The sequence below is a fragment of the Sciurus carolinensis genome, chromosome 17 (assembly GCF_902686445.1).
Source record: "Sciurus carolinensis chromosome 17, mSciCar1.2, whole genome shotgun sequence".
NCBI lineage: Eukaryota > Metazoa > Chordata > Mammalia > Rodentia > Sciuridae > Sciurus > Sciurus carolinensis.
Genome location: NC_062229.1, coordinates 54649254 through 54671274, shown reverse-complemented (window position 1 = coordinate 54671274; position 22021 = coordinate 54649254). Strand labels below are relative to the sequence as shown.

Genomic DNA, 22021 nt, shown 5'->3' with positions numbered 1-22021 from the left:
TCCCCCCAAGATTCTGACACACACAGCCTGAAAAAATTCTGTTTTCTGATCCTAAAGCCTTCTAAAGCAAACAGCATCTCACAGTGCCTTAGGTGGAAGGTGCTTCTGAGCCTTCAAAAGAATGCGTGGTGGGAGAGGACCTTGTTGAGGCTACACAGACCGTTAACCTCCATTGACAAGACAAAATTGCTATTATTTTCTCTCACAACAGAGCAGTTCTCTTTTGTCAGCATAGAAAGAGTCATCCGTTTTCTCCAGAGCATTTTCTCAAATGAGGTGTCAAGGCAATAAATGGATTTATGTTTGTTTATTATTTTTTATTTTCATGTTTAGTTTTTTATCCCACTTATTTATTATCATATGCAGTTAAAACAACAACCCCCAAAATAAATAGGGAAGGCCAAGATTGGAAAATATCATAGTTTCATTACAATCTTCTACCTGAATAGTTCTTGCTAAATCCATAAATTATGTCATTGTATCATAATTTCTTATTTTTGTTTTTTTGAATCCTGACATCTCATTTCTGCATTATATATTACAGATAATATCATTATTATGATTCAGAAAATAGGGTAATTCATTCAAACATATTCAGAGAACCCACTAAATACAAGACAATGTATGATGTCGGTATATTTTAATAGATGACCTCCTTTCTAGAATATATTGTTAAGTTGCAATTCTGGAAAGCAGCCCAGAGCAGCCAAGATAGAGTGAGCATTAGAGCTGTTCACATTAGATTCAAGTGTAAATTCTGCCACCTCCTCACTCTAGGACATTCAGTTACTCATTCATGCTAAGCTGCAATTTCTTCACAGGCTGAGGTGTGTAGGAGGGTTCAAGTTAGACAGGTCCTCAGCAATGAAGCGCAGTACTCCAGCATATCACCCTCATGATAACATGGATATTGATATTTTTAAAATTGACACAGAACTTACTGTGTGTTGAAAATTAGATAATATTTTTCTAGATTTTGCAAAAAAAAAAAAAAAAATAGACACGTGTGTTATTCTGCTTTCTGTTATTGTTACAAAATGCCTGAGTGAATCAATTGAAAAAGAGGAAAGGTTTAGTTTTGCTTACAGTTTTGGAAGTTTCAGTCTGTGGCAAGTTGTCCCTGTTTTTGGGGGGCCTATGATATAGCAGCACATCATGGCGTGAGCATGTGGTGGAAGTAGCTGCTCACCTCATGGTAGCCAGGAAGCAAAGAGGGAGAGAGAAGGGAACGGATACCACTATCCCCTTCAAGGACATGTTCCCAGTGACCTAACTTCCTCTCACTAGGCACCCCCTCTCTGAGCTTCTACCATCTCCCAGTAGCACCATAGGTTGAGGACCAAGCCTTTAACATTGACTCTTGGGGGATACTTATCAAACCATAGCATCTTGGTATTTCTAAACAAGCTCATATTTTCTTCCTGTTCAGTTCTTTTCCCACCCCATCTCAAACCATATCCACTATAGCCTTTTGGAAGCCCAACCCTCTTTAGGTATACCAGTAATAATTACATTCGTTGAGTTATCTCTTTTTTTTTTTTGTTGTTTTGTTTTAATTAGAGAGGCAGTTCTGTGCTTAAGATGCTGGGGAGTGATAGAAAAGACATTAGTATAATTTGTTACCTTGGTAACCAGAGATGGACGTCATGTTCTTTCGAGATGTGCATGCTGTGGCCTTGGTTGTCTCTCTCCCTAATTAGCATCCTGTGAGAAATGCTGGAGTAAATCACCAGAGCAACTGGACCACTACGATATTAAGTGCTAGAACATTCTAAATTGCAATAATAATCATGATAATGAGGCCACATATTCTGTGTCTATCTTTTAATTGCTTCTTAACTCTTCTAAGTGAGAATGGCAAAGTTATTATGATGTGGAAACTAGGGGTTGATTTATTTCTTACTTCAATTGTGCTTTGTGAAGAAACCTTTTTTTTTAGTCTATTGGAAATTGTGAGAGTTCTTTGAAGAAAAACAACATAGGTAGATAATTTTAAATAGAGTTACTACTGCTAATATGCAGCACCTTAAATATGGATTTGCCTCATGGTTAGAGAGTTATTGTCATGCATGAAGCATTATGCTCTAAATAAAGACAAAGGCTAATGAAGAGTGCGGAGAAGGGATGGGAATAGGAAAGACAGTAGAAAGAATGGGACATCACTCTCCTTTGTTCATAAATGAATACATGACCAGTTAAACTCCACATCATGTTTAACTGCAAGAATGGGAAGTTTTACTTCGGTATGTGTATAATATGTCAAAATATACTCTACTGTCCTGTATATCTACAAAAAACAAATAAAAACAAACAAAAACCCAGGGCCCATTCAAGTATATTTAACTCATAAACTTACCCCCCCCCAAATAATACCCAGGTATACTCATTGAGTCCTATTGTTTAACATCTTGCTACTCAGTTATGGAAATCAAATTCACAGAATTTTTTTGACTTGGACTGAGGAACTTCGTTATTGGACCTTAAAGGAACTCATTATAGAACAGTTACTTTTGTAGCCTGGTTTTGTGACTTATACATGGAGGCCACATGTTTAGATTTAGCTTATGGTTCTTGAGTGTAAGTCATGTAGCAATCAGCTTATTCTTAATGATAAATTCTTATATGTTATGTTAGCTCAGAAAGTTCTTTTCAAAACCCTATATAAGCTGGATACAGTGGCACATGCCTGTAATCCCAGTGGCTCAGTAGGCTGAGGCAGGAGGATTGGGAGAGCAAAACCAGCCTTAGCAATAGTGAGGCCCTAAGCAGCTCAGTGAGACCCTGTCTCTAAATAGAATATGAAAAAAGGACTGGGGATGTGACTCAGTGGTTAAGCATCCCTGGGTTCAATCCCCAGTACCAAAACTAAACTAAACTAAACTAAACTAAACTAAACTAAACTATACACTATGGCATAGTAGATACATTTTGGGGTCTCTGGTAGACTAACAAAGATGCCCCCAATAGCCCCTTCATTCATAAGGTCCCCCAAGAACCACATTTGTGCAGCTTGACCCCATTACTTCCCATCCCTGTCTACCCAGGATCCTCACCCTCTCCCAGGATTTGAGAAATTGGTTAATAAAACAACCAGAGTGGACTGATCTCTCAACAGAAAGATGTAAATATGGGAAAGCTGTGAGTATTTCTTTTTTGCTCTGTGAACCCATGGGCCAAGGAAGTCTGTCTGTAGAGAGGAGACTGGGGCAAATACCTAGAGAGAAGCAGAAAGGAAGAGTGAGAGAAGGTTCCCCAGGATATCGATGACTTTCTTTCTTTCTTTTTTTTTATTTTTCAATATTTCTTTCTTTAATTAATTTTTTTATTTGTTCTAATTTGTTATACATGACAGTAGAATGCATTCATACATTTTGATAGATCACACATAAATGGAGTGTAATCTCTCATTTTTCTTATTATACATATTATAGGATCACATTGGTCACCCAATCATATATGTACATGAGGTAATAATGTCTGTTTCACTCTACTATCCATCCTACCCCCACACCCCTCCCTGATGGTTTTCTTGATTCAGCTTCCAGAAGCTTCCTGAGGCCCGGCTTCATTTAGTCCTTTGAATTCCATCCAGCACTTTCACCTCTTGGGAATGAATTCCATCAAAGAAACAACTAACACAAATATCTGTTGATGTCCTGCTTTCATGGGTGAATAAAACTGAGGCTCAGGGAGCTCAACCTTATTGCATGTATTTCTGGATGCTTCTTCAAGACTCCAGAAACTCACATCAAATTAGAGTTAGAAACAAAAAGGGACTTGTTGCCTACTGTTATGGTTTGGATGTGAGGAGCCCCACAAAAGCTCACGTGTGAGATAGTGCAAGAAGGTTCAGAGGAGAAATGATTGGGTTGTGAGAGCCTTAACCCCATCAGTGAATTAATCCCCTGATAGGGACTGACTGACTGATAACTGAAGTGGTAGGGTGTGGCTGGAGGAGATGGGGCATTGGGGCGTGGCTTTGGGGTATAAATTTGTATCTGATGAGTGGAGTCTCTGCTTCCTGATCACCATGTGAGCTGCTTTCCTTAACCACACTCTTCCTCCGTGATGTCCTGCCTCACCTTGAGCCCCAAGGAATGGAGTCTGCTGTCTATGGATTGAGACCTCTGAAACCATGAGCCCTCTAATAAGCTTTTCCTCCTCCTTCCTTGTTCTGGTGGGGTCTTTAAGTCACATCAGTGAAAAAGCTGACTTAAACACCTACTTACTTGGGCTTTCTGAGGTGTGGCTCTGCCTTTCAACACAACGAGTTAAGGATCTGGCCAGGACCATGTGATCACATTTTACTTTTCTTCACTAGCTCTTCGCTCTGTTCGTTTCTGCTTGCTTTGTTCTTAGAAGCACACTCTTCATGTGAGCCCAAGCAGCAACACCATATCTTGTGTTCCTTGATGTCCAATGTAGGCACCTCAGTCTCCTAGCATTCCCTGAGCAAGGCCTCTGATTGACCAGCTTTGGTCATGTGTTCGTGATTCAAATGTGGCTCACAGGAACCCTTGATTGGAAGTCTCTCCCGTAATGGAGAATCTGGGTATTAGTACTGAAACAAGGAAGAAGATGCTGAATAGTCCACAGCTACCTATTCACAGCATCTGCAGAATTTAAGTGACAGATAATGCTTACATGTGTGACATACTCCCATATCCTGTGTTCTCCTCAGGTGCAAGTCACCCCCTTTTCCTTCCATTCAAGAAAATAAATCTTGATACAGAAACTCAGGCACAGGCTTATTATTCAGATAACCTTAAGTCCACCTGATTAGAAAAGAGAGTCCCTTGTACATGTGAGTACTCGTCCCATTAGAGGTGACATGTGTGGGACTGGGACTGTAACTCAGAGGCAGAGTGCTTACCTAGCACGTGTGAGGCACTGGGTTCCATCCTTGGCATGGCATAAAAATAAATAAATAAAACAAAGGCATACTGTCCATCTGCAACTACAAATAAGAATTTACAAAGAAAGAAGTGACATGTATGGCACATCTCACAACGACTTGGGCACAAGTCCTCTGCCCCTGGATGGATGTTATGAAGATAATTGTGTCAACACAGGTTTTGACAGAAGCCTGCTTATTGAAGTCACATTTGACTGCTTCCCGGCAGCCACATATTGAGGTCCTAGCTATGAACAAGACAGCAAAGGTCTCTGTATTCACATGGGGCTCAAGTTTCTGATGGGGGAGATGTACAGTCAACTTATGGCCCAATTAAAAAAAAAACTTCAGATATGGGGTGCAACAAAGAAAATAAAACTGTGTAGTAGGCCTGTCATTGTCCAATATTGTACCCGTGAACATATGTGACTAAATTGAAATGAATGGAAATGAAATAAAATGTAAAAATCAGCTCTTCAGTCATACAAGTGACATTTCAGGTGCTCAATAACCACATGTGACTACTGCGTCTGACAATGTGGACACAGAACATGCCCATCATCACATGAAGTCCTGCTTGGGGGGTGCTTGGCGTGGCAGCAACTGGACAGATATCCTAGGGGGTGTTTAGGGAAGGGCTTACTCTGAATCTGGCATTTATGCTAAGATACAAATCCACCCATTTGAAGGTTTTGGGGGAACAGCATCCCTGGCAGAACAAATAGCAAAGGCAAAGATCCTGGGGTGGAAATGAGCTGTACCTGTTTGAAGACCCAAAGATAGGCAGTGTGTCTGATCGAGCTGGAGATGCAGCCAAGAGCTAGATTGAGTATGACTTTGAGTTTTATTCCACACCAGTGGAAAATCACTGTTTAAGCAAAGCAGTAACAGCTTTGATTTTAACAGGCTCATTCTGGCTGCTATGGACAGAAGCCACATATTGAAGGCCTTTAGAAACCACTTGATAAACGAAAGAATGAATGGAAAGTCCAGCCAGGCTGGGGTATTCGCTAGTCTTGAGTCTCCCTATGAGGGATTTTGGGGCCCTGATTGGAGCCCCTGGAGGGCTGCTTTGTGAAGTCACCCTTCAAGGCATTAGACTGAACAGCAGCCCTAAGAGCCTAGACCCTTAAACTCTGTCCAGTTCCTATCTCTGTAGGTCACAGCTTGGCTCACCAATGGCTGCCCTTAGTCCCTCTGAGATCTGGCTATGCTCTGTGGACCATTGTGGGGCAGTGATGCTGGAGGACATTCACTGCCCTCTGCCTCCAGACTCAGTAATCTCGACTGAGTTCCTGCTCTGTACCACATCTTGTCTTAAGTACTATAATGACAGTGACAGAGGAAGTGACAACTGTGGTTCCTGCAAACTTATACCTCACCCTTTAGAGAAGAGATCCTGTCAACTAAATAATCACTCACTTAAGTAGACAGTGACCCCCCAGGATAAGCACTATGTAGGGCAGGTTTGTGAGGCTACAGGAGCACCCAGTGGGGAGGACACAGGTGACTATCCCAAGGACATGGGTCTAGGAAGACATGAGGGTTCTGTACGAAGAAGCTGGAGAAAATGTTCTGGACAGGGGCAACAGCCTGGAGAGAGGATCATGGAGCATTGATGAACAGCAGAGACCAGGGTGGCTGGGTGGAGGGTGGAGAGGGAGGTGGTGCTAGGTGTAGCTGGCAGGAGGGCAGGGCCTCCTCTGCAGGAGCTAGTAAGGCCCTGTGTCCTAGGAGCGGTGGGAAGTCCCTGAAGGACTGCATGCAGGGGTGGCCTACTCAGGAAGCTCAGTCTCCTGTAAGACGAGGACCCAGATGTGGGAGGTGATACCAGCCTCATCTTACCTATGCGGACATTTCCCTCTGCCCTCTGCCTGCCTGTCGGCCCCATCACAAGGGGAACTGTTCTCATTTGTCAAAACCCTAACTGATAGAACCAGATGGAATTGCCAATATGCAACCATTTTGACACACACAAAAAGATAGTTTTAGACAGATGTGGTAGTACACCTGTATTTCCAGCTACTTGGGAGGACAAGGCAGGAGGATCACAGGTTTGAGGTCAGCCTGGGAATTTCAGTGAGACCCTGTCTCAAAATGAAGTAAAAAGAGGTGGGGGTGTAGCTCAGTGGTAGAGTGCTTGCCTAGCATGCATGAAGCCCATGGCTTCAACCCTTGGCACCACACACACACACACACACACACACACACAGAGGCAGTTTTTTATACCATTGAACCTAGTACTATGTGTTAGGTCTTGGACCAAGTGCTTTTTATCCTTTCGCCATCTATCCTTCAGGACAACTCCATGATAATAAGGGCAGTTGTGAACCCATTTTAGGGATGGGATAACAGCTTCTGTCTCAGCAGCGGAGCTGGATTTGAACCCAGCATGCTGGAGTTAAACACTCCACTCTGAGGCTCTTCAAACGAAATGCCAAGTGGCCAGCTCGCCTGCAGAAGGCAGCCGACCAAGGCCTGCCTAAGTGGCTTGTTAAGGAGGCCGTTAGTACTTGGACTTGAGGACTCTCAGAGGCTAGAGATTCCAGATGGCTGGGAAAGGGATATTCATTATCTGCTTTTTTAAAGGAACTGTGACACTTGGGGAATTATAAGTGAGTTAATGTAACGTTAATACCTAGAAATATTCTGGAACAGATCATTTAAAAATCAATTTTCACATATAAAGAGAAAATGAGATTATTGAGCAGTAACCAGACGGCACTAGACCTTGGGAGAGGGGCTCGGCTGAGCCGCTCGTACGTGTCACTTCCGCGCAGGACACGCATGCATGGGGAGTTGGATATTTGCTTGGCTCATTTGAAACTAATATTCCTATTAATTTTTATTTTCTAATCTAAGTTGTAAAAAGCTGGCCATCATCCCAGAGCAGGAGTGGCGGGGGGGAGCACTAAAGAAGAGAGAACCAAAATCCATTAATAGCCTGCTGTAGGCACCTTGCCCACTACTTTTGTGCATTTTATGCTGTTCCATCCTCAGAAAGCCCTGAAGAGGTAGGCGTTACCACTCCCACTTCACAGAAGAAGAAACCAGCCAGAAGGACACTAGGTGCTTCAGGAAGCAAGCCTGGGTCCTTCCCCGGAGTCCCTGCAATCGTGGCCAGGCCAGGCTGGTGTCTTGCTTCATGACAGAGCACAGAGTGAAATCCAGGCAGAGGAGGCTCCGGAAGGCAAGGAGATGACTCAGATTCCTCTCTTGGCTGGGAACTAATTTGCAGAGAGGGAAGGGTCTTCCTGACCGACAGTGAAACAGAAAAATGTTCCTTAAGTGGTACAGAAAAGGAGTGTCCATCTAGTTACTCATCCCACCATCTCTGACTGACAGCCACCAGGCCCTGGGCTCAGGGGCTGAGACCAGTGTCTCTGAGAAGGACAGATGCTCCAGGCGTCCAGGGACCCACGGTATCTGCCTGCCCTTAGGAGTTCGCCATACAAGACATATCCTCTGAGGATTTCCAGTGGGCGGATCAGGAAAGGGCCAAAGAACCCACTGAGAAGGGGAAGGGCTTCTGGAGAAGTGGGCGGGTCCGGAGACTGGCAGGCCAATGGAGCTATCAGCATGGATGCTCGAGTCCTTAAACCTCTATCACCCGTGCTGGATGCTGATCACAGTGGTGGAGTTCCCAGTTACTCCATTTTACAGATGAGAAGACTGAGGTACACTAAATAAAATATAAATATCTGACTATCCTAGGTATGAACATCCTATTCTCTGTCTCTCAGTTACCTCTCCTATTTCTCTGGAGAACCCTGGTTAATACAGTCACTTACTGAGTGGGCACACGATTTGCTGCTGACCATGGGTCCTGGGTCCAGTTCCAGGCTGGATTTTGTGATATTGTCAGGTTCAGTGGTGAGTCACTTCACTGGCGAGAAATACAGGCTCACCTCTCAGGGAGTTCACGGTAGGTTGTCTCCGCAATAAGCACATACAGGAAATAATTAGAGAACTTTCAAGGCAGAATTTAATTTCCAAGCCAAAATGCATGGAGCAGATACTTCTTTGCCATGAAACAGGTTCTTTGCAACCGTGTCTTGGAGCTCTGTTATGTGACTTACCCAGCAGGAAGGGGAAGCAGAAGCCACCCTTGGAATCACTGTCCCAGCCTAGGCCGCACATTGACATCAATTGGGGAGACCAAAAGAATCCTAATGCCTGGGTCCCACCCAGAGATTCAGATTTAATTGCACTGAGGTTTGGCCGGAGTTGAGAAGCACTGCCTTAGGACATCTTGATACATGAAATTAGGTGCCTGTCACATGGAAAGAGTAAAGAGGGAATGAGGGCAAGGTTCAGGAAAAACTAGGGTTTACAGGCCCTCTCCTGCCAGCTGCCTGTTTGTGTAAATAAAGTTTTATTGGAACACAGCCACACCCATTTGTTTATGTATTGCGTTTGGGCTGCTTTCAGTACAACAGCCAAATTGAATGTTGCAACAGAGATCGTCTGGCCTGCAAAACCTAAAATATTTATTATCTGGCTCTTTACAGAAAAAAGTTTGCCAAACCCTAAACTGGGGAGTGGTGAGTGTTCAAGGATGTGGGTGGTGTGGGAAACACTGGGCCACCAGTCGGAGGATGGCATGCTTTTCTGGGGGCTGAGACCCTGCTTCAGAAACCTTCGCAGCACAAACAGGCCGTCACTGCCAACCCAGCAGAGAAGGCTCACAAACCCAGCCTTCCGCCATCTAGTGAATCTGTTGAATCTGAAGCTGGACCTACTAGCACCCCTGTCAGAGGTGCAAATTGCCACCTTCTGCGACAATGCCTTGAAGGAGAGGCCAGCAGGATGCCCAGGTGGCTCTCGGGGAAGCCACGGGTATTGCCGAGTCGGGCCTTGTTCTCTTCACCTTATGAGGTCAGCACAGACCAGCAGTTCTGGTCACTTCTCAGTTTACCTTCGCACCACTCCTTTGGACCCACCCCTCTTTCCGTATTTGTGACAGAGGCTGTTGTTCTGTGTGACTTCGTCTCCTACAGCTTGCCCTTTCCCGAGTCTGTGCCAGTCACTGCCTACAGTATGATCTTCCTGATCATTTGCCTGGACATCCCAGGGCCAGGAGTTGACAGCAAAAATGGGTCTGTGGAATTCAGGTCCTCTGATAGACCTGGACCAAATGGATTGGGACACAGTCACTTGGTCACTCAACCAACACGTGACTATCAGATGTCTTGGTGCCGGCGCCTGGAGATACAATAGCGAGTGAACATGGGCACAACTGTAGTGGCACAGCTGGTCTCATGGGGGGAGATGTGTGTGGCTAAAACTGTCAAACAAGCTTATTTAAATGACCCTGGGTTCCTTATAGGGACAGCAACTTGTCAGCTAAATTTGGGGAGTTCTGCCTACAACACTCTCCACCAAACTTTTTTTTTTTTTTTTTCTTTTGTGGTGCTGGGGATTGAACCCAGGACTTTGAGCATGTCGGGCAAGTGGCCTAGCACTAAGCCATATCCCCAGACCCCTCAATACCAAACTGAAAGTGTATAGTGTTCCTTCTCAGAATGAGTTAGAAGCTCTGAGAAGTTCTGAAGTGAAGGAGCCCTTGGTGCTTTTCCTTAAATGCAGCTCTCCCTGTATTTCCCAAACTTTGTTCCTTTAACAAAATGTTTCCTTGTCAGTATTCTGTGGATTGGCTCATGGTTTCACAGATCATACTTTGCAAACATCACTCTGGGACACAGCAGAGAAATGCCACACCTCAGGCTACACAGACAGAGGCACTGGAATGCCCAAAGAGAGGATGCCACTCTAATTTGCTCTTTACTCTGACACCATTTTTTTTTTTTTTTTTTTTTGTCTTTTTGGTATTGGGGATTGAACCCAGGGACACTTAACCACTGAGTCACATCCCCAGTCCATTTTTGTATTTGATTTAGAGACAGGGTCTCCCTGAGTTGCTTAGGGCCTCCCTAAGTTGCTGAGGCTGGCTTTGAACTCGTGGTCCTCCTGCCTCAGCCTCCTGGGCTACTGGAATTACAGGTGTGTGCCACTGCACTCGGCTTCTCTGCTATCATTTTTGTAGTTGGTTTTAGAGTGTGCATATGTCAGCCTCAGAGCTGGGAGGCAGTGCACATGAGCTATAAGTAAATAAGCACATGGGAGTCACTCCTGAGCAAACACCAAGTCTAGAGAGTAAAGTCCAGGTGCCTTATCCAATATTCAGGACCTTCTCTGCTCTGGCCCCTCCTGCTTTCCTCTCTGAGCTCCCTCTCAACACTCCTTTAGTTCAGCTCCTCCCAGCTACTGCCTGTTCTCCTGCCTGCCTACCTGCTTCCAGACCTTTGTTCCTGCTCTCTCTCCCCCTCTTATTGGGGCCCCATCTACCAAAGCCTGGTCCTGGTGTGGCTTTGCTGAAGATCCCTTTAGCCAGAGAATTTGTTGGGTCAGATTTCTGCCTCTCACATACACTCCACTGCAGGGGTTGGTCAGTTCCCTCCTGAAGGTCAAATATTTAGTGTCATTTTGTAAATTTTGGTAACTGAAGCTTTACTGAAACAGCCAGTGGTTCATTGTGTGTCTTCTATGGCCACCGTCAGGCTGTGATGGCAGAGTTGAATAGTTGCCACCAATACCCTATAATCCACCCCATAGCCTGAAATATCTACTATCTGACCCTTGCCAGAAAAGTTTTGCCCACCCCTGCCCCATTGAGTGACTCTAGCCATTTCTTCACGGACAGCTCCTTCTGAGCATGAGATGGGTCAGGTTCTGTGAACCACACACTGGCCCTGGTATTTTATATGCCATATTTTATCCCCTCGATAAGTTCCTTTGCGTCCCCTTCACACTTAGTAGGTCATCAGTTATACTCACAAAAGAATTAATTTATTCTAATCCCATACCAGGTAAGGATTCAGAAATACTGAGGTGACTTGGGCCAAACACACCCTTTCCTCCAGTGATTCTAGGGACAAAGCCACAACCCTCATCCTGACAGCAGGGCATTCCAAAGCCTGCCAAACGATTACTCTTGTTTTCAGAATCAATACGGGCGGACAAATGGATTTGGGGAGGAGAAACAGAACACACAATCCCAGCAGAACATAACAGCAGTCCCTGGGTAAATGATGACAGCCAGTAAACCAAATCCTGCTTACCCACCTTCCTGTCCTCTCTCCATTTGCATTCTGGGCTGTGGGGATTATTCAATTAAAAAAGGCAATTTAGAATCTGCCTCCAGAGAGCCCCGGTGAACCCTGGTTGCATTGTCCTTTACCCGGCAGGCCAAGGCTTTGTTTTGTTAATGTGACTCCCAGTTCTATGAGAGAAGGGAGGTGATAATTTGGGACAGTGCTGATAATCTGCCTAGAGCCTCTATGGAAGATGAAGACTTCACTTAACAGTGCTGGGGGAGAAGCCAGCTGCAGATTCCTAGAAAGCAGATCCCTGGAGCCGGCAGCCCGCCCCTGGTTCCCCTTGGCCTCAGGTGCTTCCCAAGCTGGTCAAGGTATTGCTGCCCTTCAAGTTGCTCCCCGGGGTTGATGTTTCAGTGGGAAGACCACCAGGCTTGCTCTTGTTTCTGGATGCCATATTATGGTTTATTCTGCTTTTTTTAAAAAAATGGTGAAAGTTGGAATTCGTTCACTTTGAGCTCCATCCCTGTAAAGTTCTTTCTTTTTTTTAGTTGTAGATGGACACCAATATCTTTACTTTATCTGTTTTTATGTGGTGCCGAGGATCGAACCTAGTGCCTTACCCGTGCCAGGCAAGCGCTCCACCACGGAGACACACAAATTCAACCCTCTGTAAAATTCTTGACTTAATAATTCAGAAAGAATTGTAAGGTTGTTTTGTGACTTCCGTTTTTTTTTTTTTCTTAAGCCGAGGAATTAATTCCTATAAAATAAAATAGACTGTTTTCTAGCATACAATCCAATGAGTACTGACAAATGAATATACCTAGTAACCCAAGTTTCATAAAGACACAGTATTTACCACATTCCAGAAGCTCTGTACCTCCCAGGAGACCCCAACCCTGGCCATCACAACTGAAAAATAATCTTGTCTGCTCTGGAACTTGGTGTCCATGGAATCACACATGCATACTCTATCGTCTCTGGTTTCTTTCACTCATAATGTTTGCGAGATTCATTCTTATATTGAGTGTATCAGTAATTTGTCCCTGGATAATAATCCACTGCATGAGCATGAATATCACAGATTCCTTTGTCCCTTCACCTGTTCATGGACATTGAGGTTATTTCCTGTGTTGGCTCTCATGAATGGGGCTTTCATGAATACCCACATAAATATTTTTGTGAGCATATATTTTCGTTTCCCTTGGGTAAATACCTAGGAGTGAAATTGCTGGGTCAAGGGGTACTATATCCTTAACTTTGTAAGAAGCTACAAAATGTTCTTCCAGAATGTTCATAGCATTTTATATTTCCATAAGCAGTAAATGAGATTTCTGGTTACTCTACCTCACTGGCAACAGTTCACATCATTAGGATTTTTAATTTTAGCTATTCTGCGGGTATAACATGGCATCTGATTGGGTTTTTTGTTTGTTTTGCATTTCCCTGATGACTAATGAAGTAGAACCCATTTCAGTCTGCATGTTGGCCATTAATATACCTTCCTTTGTAACATGTGCCCATATTATGGTCTCCATTTTAAGATGAATTGTAAGAGTTCAGTGCACACGCTGGGGGCAAGACATTTGTCAGATTACTGTATTATGAATTCTTTTTCCTTAGCAGTGGCTTCCTATTTGTTTTATTAATGGTGAATTTAATAAATGGATGTTTTAAATTTTCCTAAGGTCCAAATTAAAAATTCGAAAAATTCTGCGTGAAAGCATGTGAAAGAGAACACAAAAAGAAAAAGGAAATGGAGGGAGTCCTCAGAGACCAGCGATGCTTTATTCAGCACTGGAGTGGCATATTTTTTGGGGGAGAAATGGCGGTGGTCCCCCAGGAGGGTCTGGCTTTTATATGACTTTAGCAGAGCCAGGTCTTTGGAGGAGCTAGTTACTTTTGGTGGGTCCTTTTAGTGGACAGGGCCAGGTAATGGGAGGAGTTTAGGGTGAGGCTGGAGGACAGGTAGTAACCATATCCTTCACTGGGTGTTTTGTATCCTAGGCATTCAACGTCTACCTAAAGGCCACATGGGTATTCTTCACTTTTTTTCTAGAAATGGTATAGATTTAACTTTTTCATGTGAGTTTATTATCCACCTTGAATTAATATGCATATGATGTGACATAAGAGTTGAGGATGTTGTTCTTATATGTTTAGTCATTTATTTCTGTACAATTTGTTGACAGTAATTTTCCCACTGCTGGGAGTGGTGTAACATCTGTCTGTAATCGCATGGGCTCTGGAGGCTGAGGAAGGAGGATTGCAAGTTCAAAGCCAGCCTCAGCAAAAGTGAGGTGCTAAGTAACTCAGTGAGACCCTGTCTCAAAACAAAATGTGAAAAGGGCTGGGGATGTGGCTCAGTGGTTAAGAGCCCCTGAGTTCCATCCCTGGTCCAAAAAAAAAGAAAAAAAAAAAAACTTTCCCCATTGAATTATCTAAGCATCTATACTAAAAATCAGTTGAATAAATATGTGTTGCTTTATTTGTGGACTTTCCTCTGTTCCAGTGATCCATCAATTTTAATTCCAATACTACATTATTTTGATTAAGTAGAGTAAGAATTAGTGAGGAATGTGAGGCCTAGAATTTTTTTTTTTTCTTTTTAAAAGTCATTTTGGATATTTAGGTACCTTTTATTTTCAAATAAAATTTAAAATCAGTTTGACGATTTCTACGAAGAACTTGTTGATATTTTGATAGGGATTTCATTGAATTTGTAGGTTGATTTGGGAATAATTGGCATCTTAGTAATGAATTTTCTGATTCTTGAGCAAAGTCTTTCCATTTATTTCAGTTTTCTTTAATTTCTTGCAGTCATATTTTAGGCTTTTCAGGCTTTGCACATATTTTAAAAATTTATGCCTAAGTATTTCATGTTTTCATGCTATTGTAAATGCTGTTGTTTTCAATGTCCATTTCCAATTGTTCTTTATTAATATATTGACATAAATATATTTTAAAACATTCATCTTGTATCTTGAGGCTTTGTTTAGAGCATATTATATGTATTCATTATTATTATTATTATTATTATTATTATTATTATTAATATTGTTTTGTGGTACTGTGACTTTAACCCAGGGCTCTCTGCCACTGAGCTACATTCCCAATTCTTTTTATTTTTTATTTTGAGGCAGGGTATCACTAAGTTGCTGAGGCTGGCCTTGAACTTTCCATCCTCCTACCTCTGCCTCCCCAGTCACTGGGATTATAGGCATGCTCAGTTCATGTGGAATCTTCAGAGTTTTCAGTATAGATATTGTGTTGTATGCAAATAAAGACAGTGTTTTCCTTTCTGAAACCTATGGCTTTTATTTATGCTTTTGTCTTACTTCATTTGCCAGGACCACTGAAAAAAAAGGGGTAAGACCTTCTTGCCTTCATCCTAATCTTAGGGGGAAAACATTCATTGTTTCATCATAAATACAATTGTCTGTGTGAAAGAGATTCCAGGACCCTCAAGGATAGCAAAATCTGGTTCCTTATATACAATGATCTGTATTTGCATAAAACCTACACACACATCCTCCTGTCTACTTCAAGTCATTTCTAGATTAGTTATACTATCTAGTGCAATATAAGTGCTGTGTGAATTGTTGTTATACTGTATTATTTGGGAATAATAACAAGAAAAGTCTATACATGTTTGATACAGATGCAGATCCCTCCCCCAACATCTTTGGTCCCAAAGAAACAGAGAGCCAACTGTGTGATGTTCATTACAGATTTTCTGTAAATGCCCTTATTCAAGGGTATTTTCCCCACTTCTAATTTCCTGAAAATTTTTATGATGAACAAAAACTGAATTCTGTTAAATGTTTTTCTGCATCTATTTGATCAATTATTTTCTTTGTTCTGTTAATGTAGTGAATTATATTGACTAATTTTTCAAATGTTTAACTAACCTTGAATTCCTGGGATAAATACAACTTGGTTATTATGTAGTATCATTTAAATTATAGGTGGATTCAATCCAATATTTTGTGATTTCTTTTTGCATCTAGGGAATATTGGTGTGTATTTTTTTTTTTTTTTAAGTTCTTGTTTCATTTTGGTGTCAGGGTTATGCTGCTCTTGTTAAATACATTAGGAAGCATTCCGTCCTCTAATTTCCTAAGAGTTTACTTATATAAGATCATTTGTATTTTATCTTTGTATATTTGCTATAATTCCTCTGAATCTATAGTGATTTGCTTGTTTGTTTTGGCATAGCTATTAATTGTGAAATCAATTTCCTGTGTATGTGTAAAGTCAGTCCCATTTTGTATTTCTTCTTCTGTCAGTGTCGGTAATTTCTGGTTTTCAATGAATTTGATGTTTAACAAAATTATTGAATTTGGGGGCATAAAGTAATAGTCCCCTATCCTTCATTGCCTGTAGGATCTGTGGTAGTGTTTCATCTTTCATTCCTGATACTAGTATTTTGTGCTGTCTCCCTTTTTTTTTTTTTTTTTTTTCTTTCTCAGTTGTATTAGTCAGCTTTCTGTGCAAAACTACCTGAGACAATCTACTTCTTAGGAGTAAAGATTTATTTTGGCTCATTGTTTCATTGGTTTCAGTACATGGCTGCTTGGCCTCATTGTTCTATGTCTGTGGTGACATAGTATATTATGGAGGTAGTACTTGACTGAGAAGTCCTATTTACCTTGTGGCAGCTGGGAAGCAAAGAGAGAAAGAGGAAGAGGCTAGAGTTCCAAAGGCATGCTCCCAGGAATTGAACTTCCTCCCACTAGGCTCCAACTCTTAAAGGTCTACCACCTCTCAATTGTATCATAGGTATGTGATCAACCCTTTAATGCATGAGCTTTGGGGGCACAGTTCCAAACTATAACATTAATCTAACTAGGGTTTTATAATTCATTAATTATTTAAAAAATAACTTCTGGCATCATTGATTTTTCCTCCCTTTGTTTATTTTCTGTTTTATCAATTTTTGGTTTTTTATTATTTTATTCCTTCTTTTAATATTGAATTTCATTCATTCTCCTTTTAAATAACTCCTTAAGGTAGAATCTTATTCATCTTGAAATTTTCTTCTTTTCTTTTATGAACTTTTCAATATGTACATTTTTCTTTAAGCTGTTAACTGCATCTCACAAATATTGTTATGTTGTTTTCATTGTAATTAGTTTTAATGTTTTCTAACTTCCCATGTCATTTTTTTCATTGACACATTTTATTAAGAATATGTTGTTTAAGCTAGGTGCAGTGAGTGGTGCATGCCTATAATCCCAGTGGCTCAGGAGGCTAAGACAGGAGGATTGAGAGTTCAAAGACAGTCTCAGCAAAAGTGAGGTTCTAAGTAACTCAGTGAGACCCTGTCTCTAAATAAAATACAAAATAGGGCTGGGGATGTGGCTCAGTGGTTGAGTTCAATCTCTGGCCCCTCCCCCCAAATAAAGAGAATAGTTATTTAATTTCTAAATCCTTAGGACTTTTCTAGATATCATTTTTTAATATATATCTGAATATCATTGATATGTTTATATCAGTAACCATAAATTAATTTCTGAATTTAGCCTATTATTATCAGAGAATATACTTTGTGTATTTCAGACACTTAAAATTTTTGAGACTTGGCTCTGTGAATGCTGTTGAAGAGAATATGTGTTCTGCAGTTGTTAGGTGTGGAATTGAATAAATATTAACTAGGTGAAGTGGATAAATAATGTTGCTACATGATCAACCTCCCCAATGAAAATCCTGAGCACTGAGTCTCTGATGAGCATCCCTGGTAGAGACCATTTTGAACAGGTTGTTGGACTCATTACTGGAAGAATTGAATGTGACCTCTGTGATTGCTCCAAGGTCAGGCTCTTGGAACCTTGCAGCAGGTCTCCTCGGGACTTTGTCTAACATACCTCTTTCCTTTGCTGATTTTGCTTTGTTTCTTTTCACTGCAATAAATCTTTTCACAGAATCTACTTTTAGTTTCATTGATTTTCTTTACTGATTTCCTATATTCAATTTTATTGATTTCAGCTCTGCGAATTAAAGAAAACACATTATTTCTTTATTTCCTGCTTACTTCAGATTTAGTACCATCTGTTTTAGTTTCCTAGAGTAGAAGCTTAGGTGATTGATTCTAAGTTTTTTCCTAATATATATATATAATATATATTTATATTTTAATATATATTTCCTAATATATATAACATATTATAATTATATATTATATATAATATATATATATATATATATATATATATATATAAAGTGCTACAAATTTCCCTTCAAGCATTGCTTTTGCTTCATCCCATAAATTTTGGTCAGTCATATTTTCATTTCCAAATTTCTCACCAGACTTCTTCTTTGGTCCATGTGTTATTTAGAAGTCTGTTGTTTAATCTCTAGTATTTTGGGTCTTTTCAACTGTCTTTTTGTTTTCGATTTCTAGTTGAAAGCATACTTTGTACAATTTTCATTTTTCTAAACTTATGAAGCTATGTTCTATGGCTCCAAATGTGGCCAGTCTTGGTGAATGTTCCAAACTGGATCTTCATATGCTTGAGAAGAGAGTGTATTGTATTCTGGTTAGATGAATATTCTACAAATGTCAATTTGATCCAATTGATAGTACAGTTAAATTGTATTCTGGCCATTTTTTTGCCTTCTATATCTGTCACTAACTGATAAGGGGAGTGTTGAAAACTTCAGTGGAATAGTGAATGTATTCATTTATCCTTGCAATTCTATTGATCTTTGCTTCACGTATTTTAATCATCTGTGGTTGGTTGTACACACTTTAAGGATAATTGTATCTTCTTGGGGGATTTACCTCTTTATGATTAAGTAGTACCTATCTTTTCCCCCAATAATTCTCCTTGGTCTAAAATCTTCTTTGCCTGGAATTAATGTAGCATCTCCAGCTTTTGGATTAGCATTTACATAGTTTATCTTTTTACATTCCTTTTTTCCCCGCCCCAGGTTTCACTTTGATTTTACTCTACCTACATTTTTATGTGTAAATTTCTTTTGTGTACAGAATATAGTAGGGTCTTGTTTTGAGTGTTTTTTTTAAAATCCATTATGACAATCTCTTTCTTTTAAATTGTGTAGTTAGGCCTGGTGCAGTGGCATACACTTGTAACTCCAGTGACTTAGGAGGCTGAGGCAGGAGGATCACAAGTTTGAGGGTAGCCTCAGCAACTTAGTGAGACCCTGTCCCCTATCTCAAAATAAAAAAATAAAAAGGACTGGTATGTGACTTGGTGGTATATACTCCCTCAGTTTAATTCCCAGTGCCAATAACTAAAAGAATAAATAAGTAAATAGACTATTAACATTTAAAATAGTTATTGGTATACTAGGGTTAATATGAACCATATTTGTAACTGTTTTCCATTTGTTGCCTTTATTCTTTATTTTTGTTTTGATTTGTTTGTCTTTTATTCTTTTTCTACCTTCTCTAGTTTTAACTGAGCATCTTATGTAATTTAATTTTCTCTCTTTTGGCATATAAATTATACTTCATTTAAAAATTATTTTGGTAGTTTCTCTAGAGTTTTTAATATACATTTACAATTTTCAGTTTTAATTTTAAGACTTTAACTTATAGGTTACTTTCATTTTTTAATATATTTTTATGGTATATCATAACTATATATAATAGTGGGATTCGTTGTGACATAGTTGTACTTGCACGTAATATAATTTGGCATATTTCATTCCCCACTACCTCCCTTTTCATTCTCCTCCTCCCTCCTCCTGGCTCCCTTCCTCTACTCCACTGATCCCTTTTCTAATTTCAGGATTTCCCCTTCCCCACACTTTTATTTTGCACTTTTCTCTCTAGCTTTCACATATAAGAGAAAACATATGACCCTTAATTTTCTGAGTCTGGCTTATTTTACTTAACTTGGTGCTCTGCTCTTTAGTTCCATTCATTTTCCTGCAAATGACATAATTTCATTCTTGTGGCTGAATAAAACTCCATTGTGTATATATACCACGTCTTCTTTATCCATTTATCTATTTGATGATCCCTAGGCTGGTTCCATAGTTTGGCTATTGTAAATTGTGCTGCTATAAACATGGGTATGCACGTATCACTGACTTTAACTCTTGAGGATAAATATTGAGGAGTGGTGTAGCTGGTTCATATGGTGGATCCTTTCCTATTCTTTGGAGGAACCTCTGCACTGATTTCCATAGTAGTTGTAGTAATTTACAATCCCATTGTTGAGTTCACTTTCAAGCAATCCTATACCACTTTGTGAATAGTACAGGTAATTTATAACCGAATGTCTTAACCCATCTGTAACTTCACTATGATATGCATAGGTGCAGATTTTTTAATTATTCATTGTGCTTGGTGTTCTCTGAGCTTCCTGGATATGTGCTTTGGTGTGTGTCAACGATTTTGGAAAATTCTCAGCCACGATTCAAATATTTTTTTTATTTCTTTTTTTACTCCTTTTGGTATTCTAATTACTTAGACGCTACTCTTTCATAATCGTTCCACGATTCTCTGATTCCTTGTTTTTCCTTTTGTTTTTCAGTTTGAGATGTTTCTCTTGACATGTCTTTAATCTCACTGGTTCTTCAGCTGTGTCTAGTCTCCTGATGAGCCATTGGGCAGTTTTCATCTCTGTTGTAGTATTTTTTATTTTTTAGCATTCAATATTGCTTGGTTGAATATCCCTCTCTCTGCTTATATTACCTGTTTTTGCGCGTTGTCCACTTTTTCCATTACTGGCCTCATCATATGCATCATAGTTCTTTCAACATCCTGATCTGTTCATTCCAGCCACACCCACAGTTGACTATCTTGCAATAATACCACAGGACAGAAGAACACGAAGTCTGGGCATTGCTTTTCTGTGTTTGAATTCTGGCTCTGTTTAGCTGTTGTGTAATCTTTGGCTGGGTGCGTCAATTCTCTGTACCTCAGTTGCCTCATTTGTGCAGCAGAGAGGCTCATAAAAATCTTCATGAAATTGTTAGAAGACCAAGCAAGTTAACCACGAAAAGCTTAGAATAATTTTCGGCAGCAAGCAAACATGCTGTGTACCTTAGATCGTGAGGATGGAGCCATCCGTCAAAGGTACCCACTTACTCCCATGTTAGGGTCTCTTCTTTTTGGCACCCTCTTTCTTTGGAATGCTTCTTCTAGGTGCCCAGGCAACTGAGTCCTCCCCTGTTCAGCCTCTGTGCAGATGTCCCTATAGCAGTACACCTCCTGGAAAAGCAGTCCTTCTGCTCTTCCCCTTACCGCTTTGTTATTTTTCCATAGCAAGTAGGGATGATCTAACGTGTATATACCTCTTTTTTTTTTAAATTGATTTTTAACTTCTTTCAACTTAAATGTAGGCTGCATTAGAGCAGGGTTGATCTCCCAAAGTAAAGAATTAAAATATTTTTAGGGGAACTTTCTCTAATTTCACAAAGTACTATATAGGGCTGGGGCTGTGGTTCAGTGGCGGAGCGCTTGTCTAGCATGTGTGAGGCACTGGGTTCGAGTCTCAGTACCACATAAAAATAAATAAATAAATGTCCGTCAACAACTAGAAAATATATATATTAGTAACTTTTTAAAAAAGAGAGTACTATGTAACCCCTTAAATTCATGGGTTTTCAAGACTATTTAATGACTTTGGCAAATATTTATATAGTGCTATCACACCTGAGCAAAAGCAGCCACAGATGGTCTCTAAGACTTGAAGAGATTACAGGAGCCGTTGGGGGCCCACGCCCCAGTGTGTCTGAGCTCACAGCCCTCCTCCCTAAGCTGTAGGTAACATCTTCTGACTTTCCCTTTCAGTATGAATACTTCAATGCCGTGCTGATCAATGAAAGGGACAAAGACGGGAACTTTTTGGAACTGGGGAAGGAATTCATCTTAGCTCCAAATGACCACTTTAATAATTTGCCTGTGAACATCAGTCTGAGTGACGTCCAAGTGCCAACGAACATGTACAACAAAGGTAAGAGCCTCTGCTGCTGTTCCTTTTAGAGGTGGAGTTGGGGGCTTGAGAGGCAAGGGTTTGGGATATACTCATTTAAAAAATATATATATATA

At 40.6% G+C, this 22021-nt stretch overlaps 1 protein-coding gene across 2 annotated transcripts in view; it reads left to right on the top strand.

The window, feature by feature from the left end:
- Positions 1-22021, top strand: part of Cacna2d3 (calcium voltage-gated channel auxiliary subunit alpha2delta 3) — an 885854-nt gene that overhangs the window by 312175 nt on the left and 551658 nt on the right. For both annotated transcript variants that reach the window (XM_047531971.1, XM_047531972.1), the window contains exon 5: positions 21764-21926. In XM_047531971.1, the coding sequence (XP_047387927.1) occupies positions 21764-21926 (163 nt within the window). The remainder of the gene's footprint in view (positions 1-21763; positions 21927-22021) is intronic.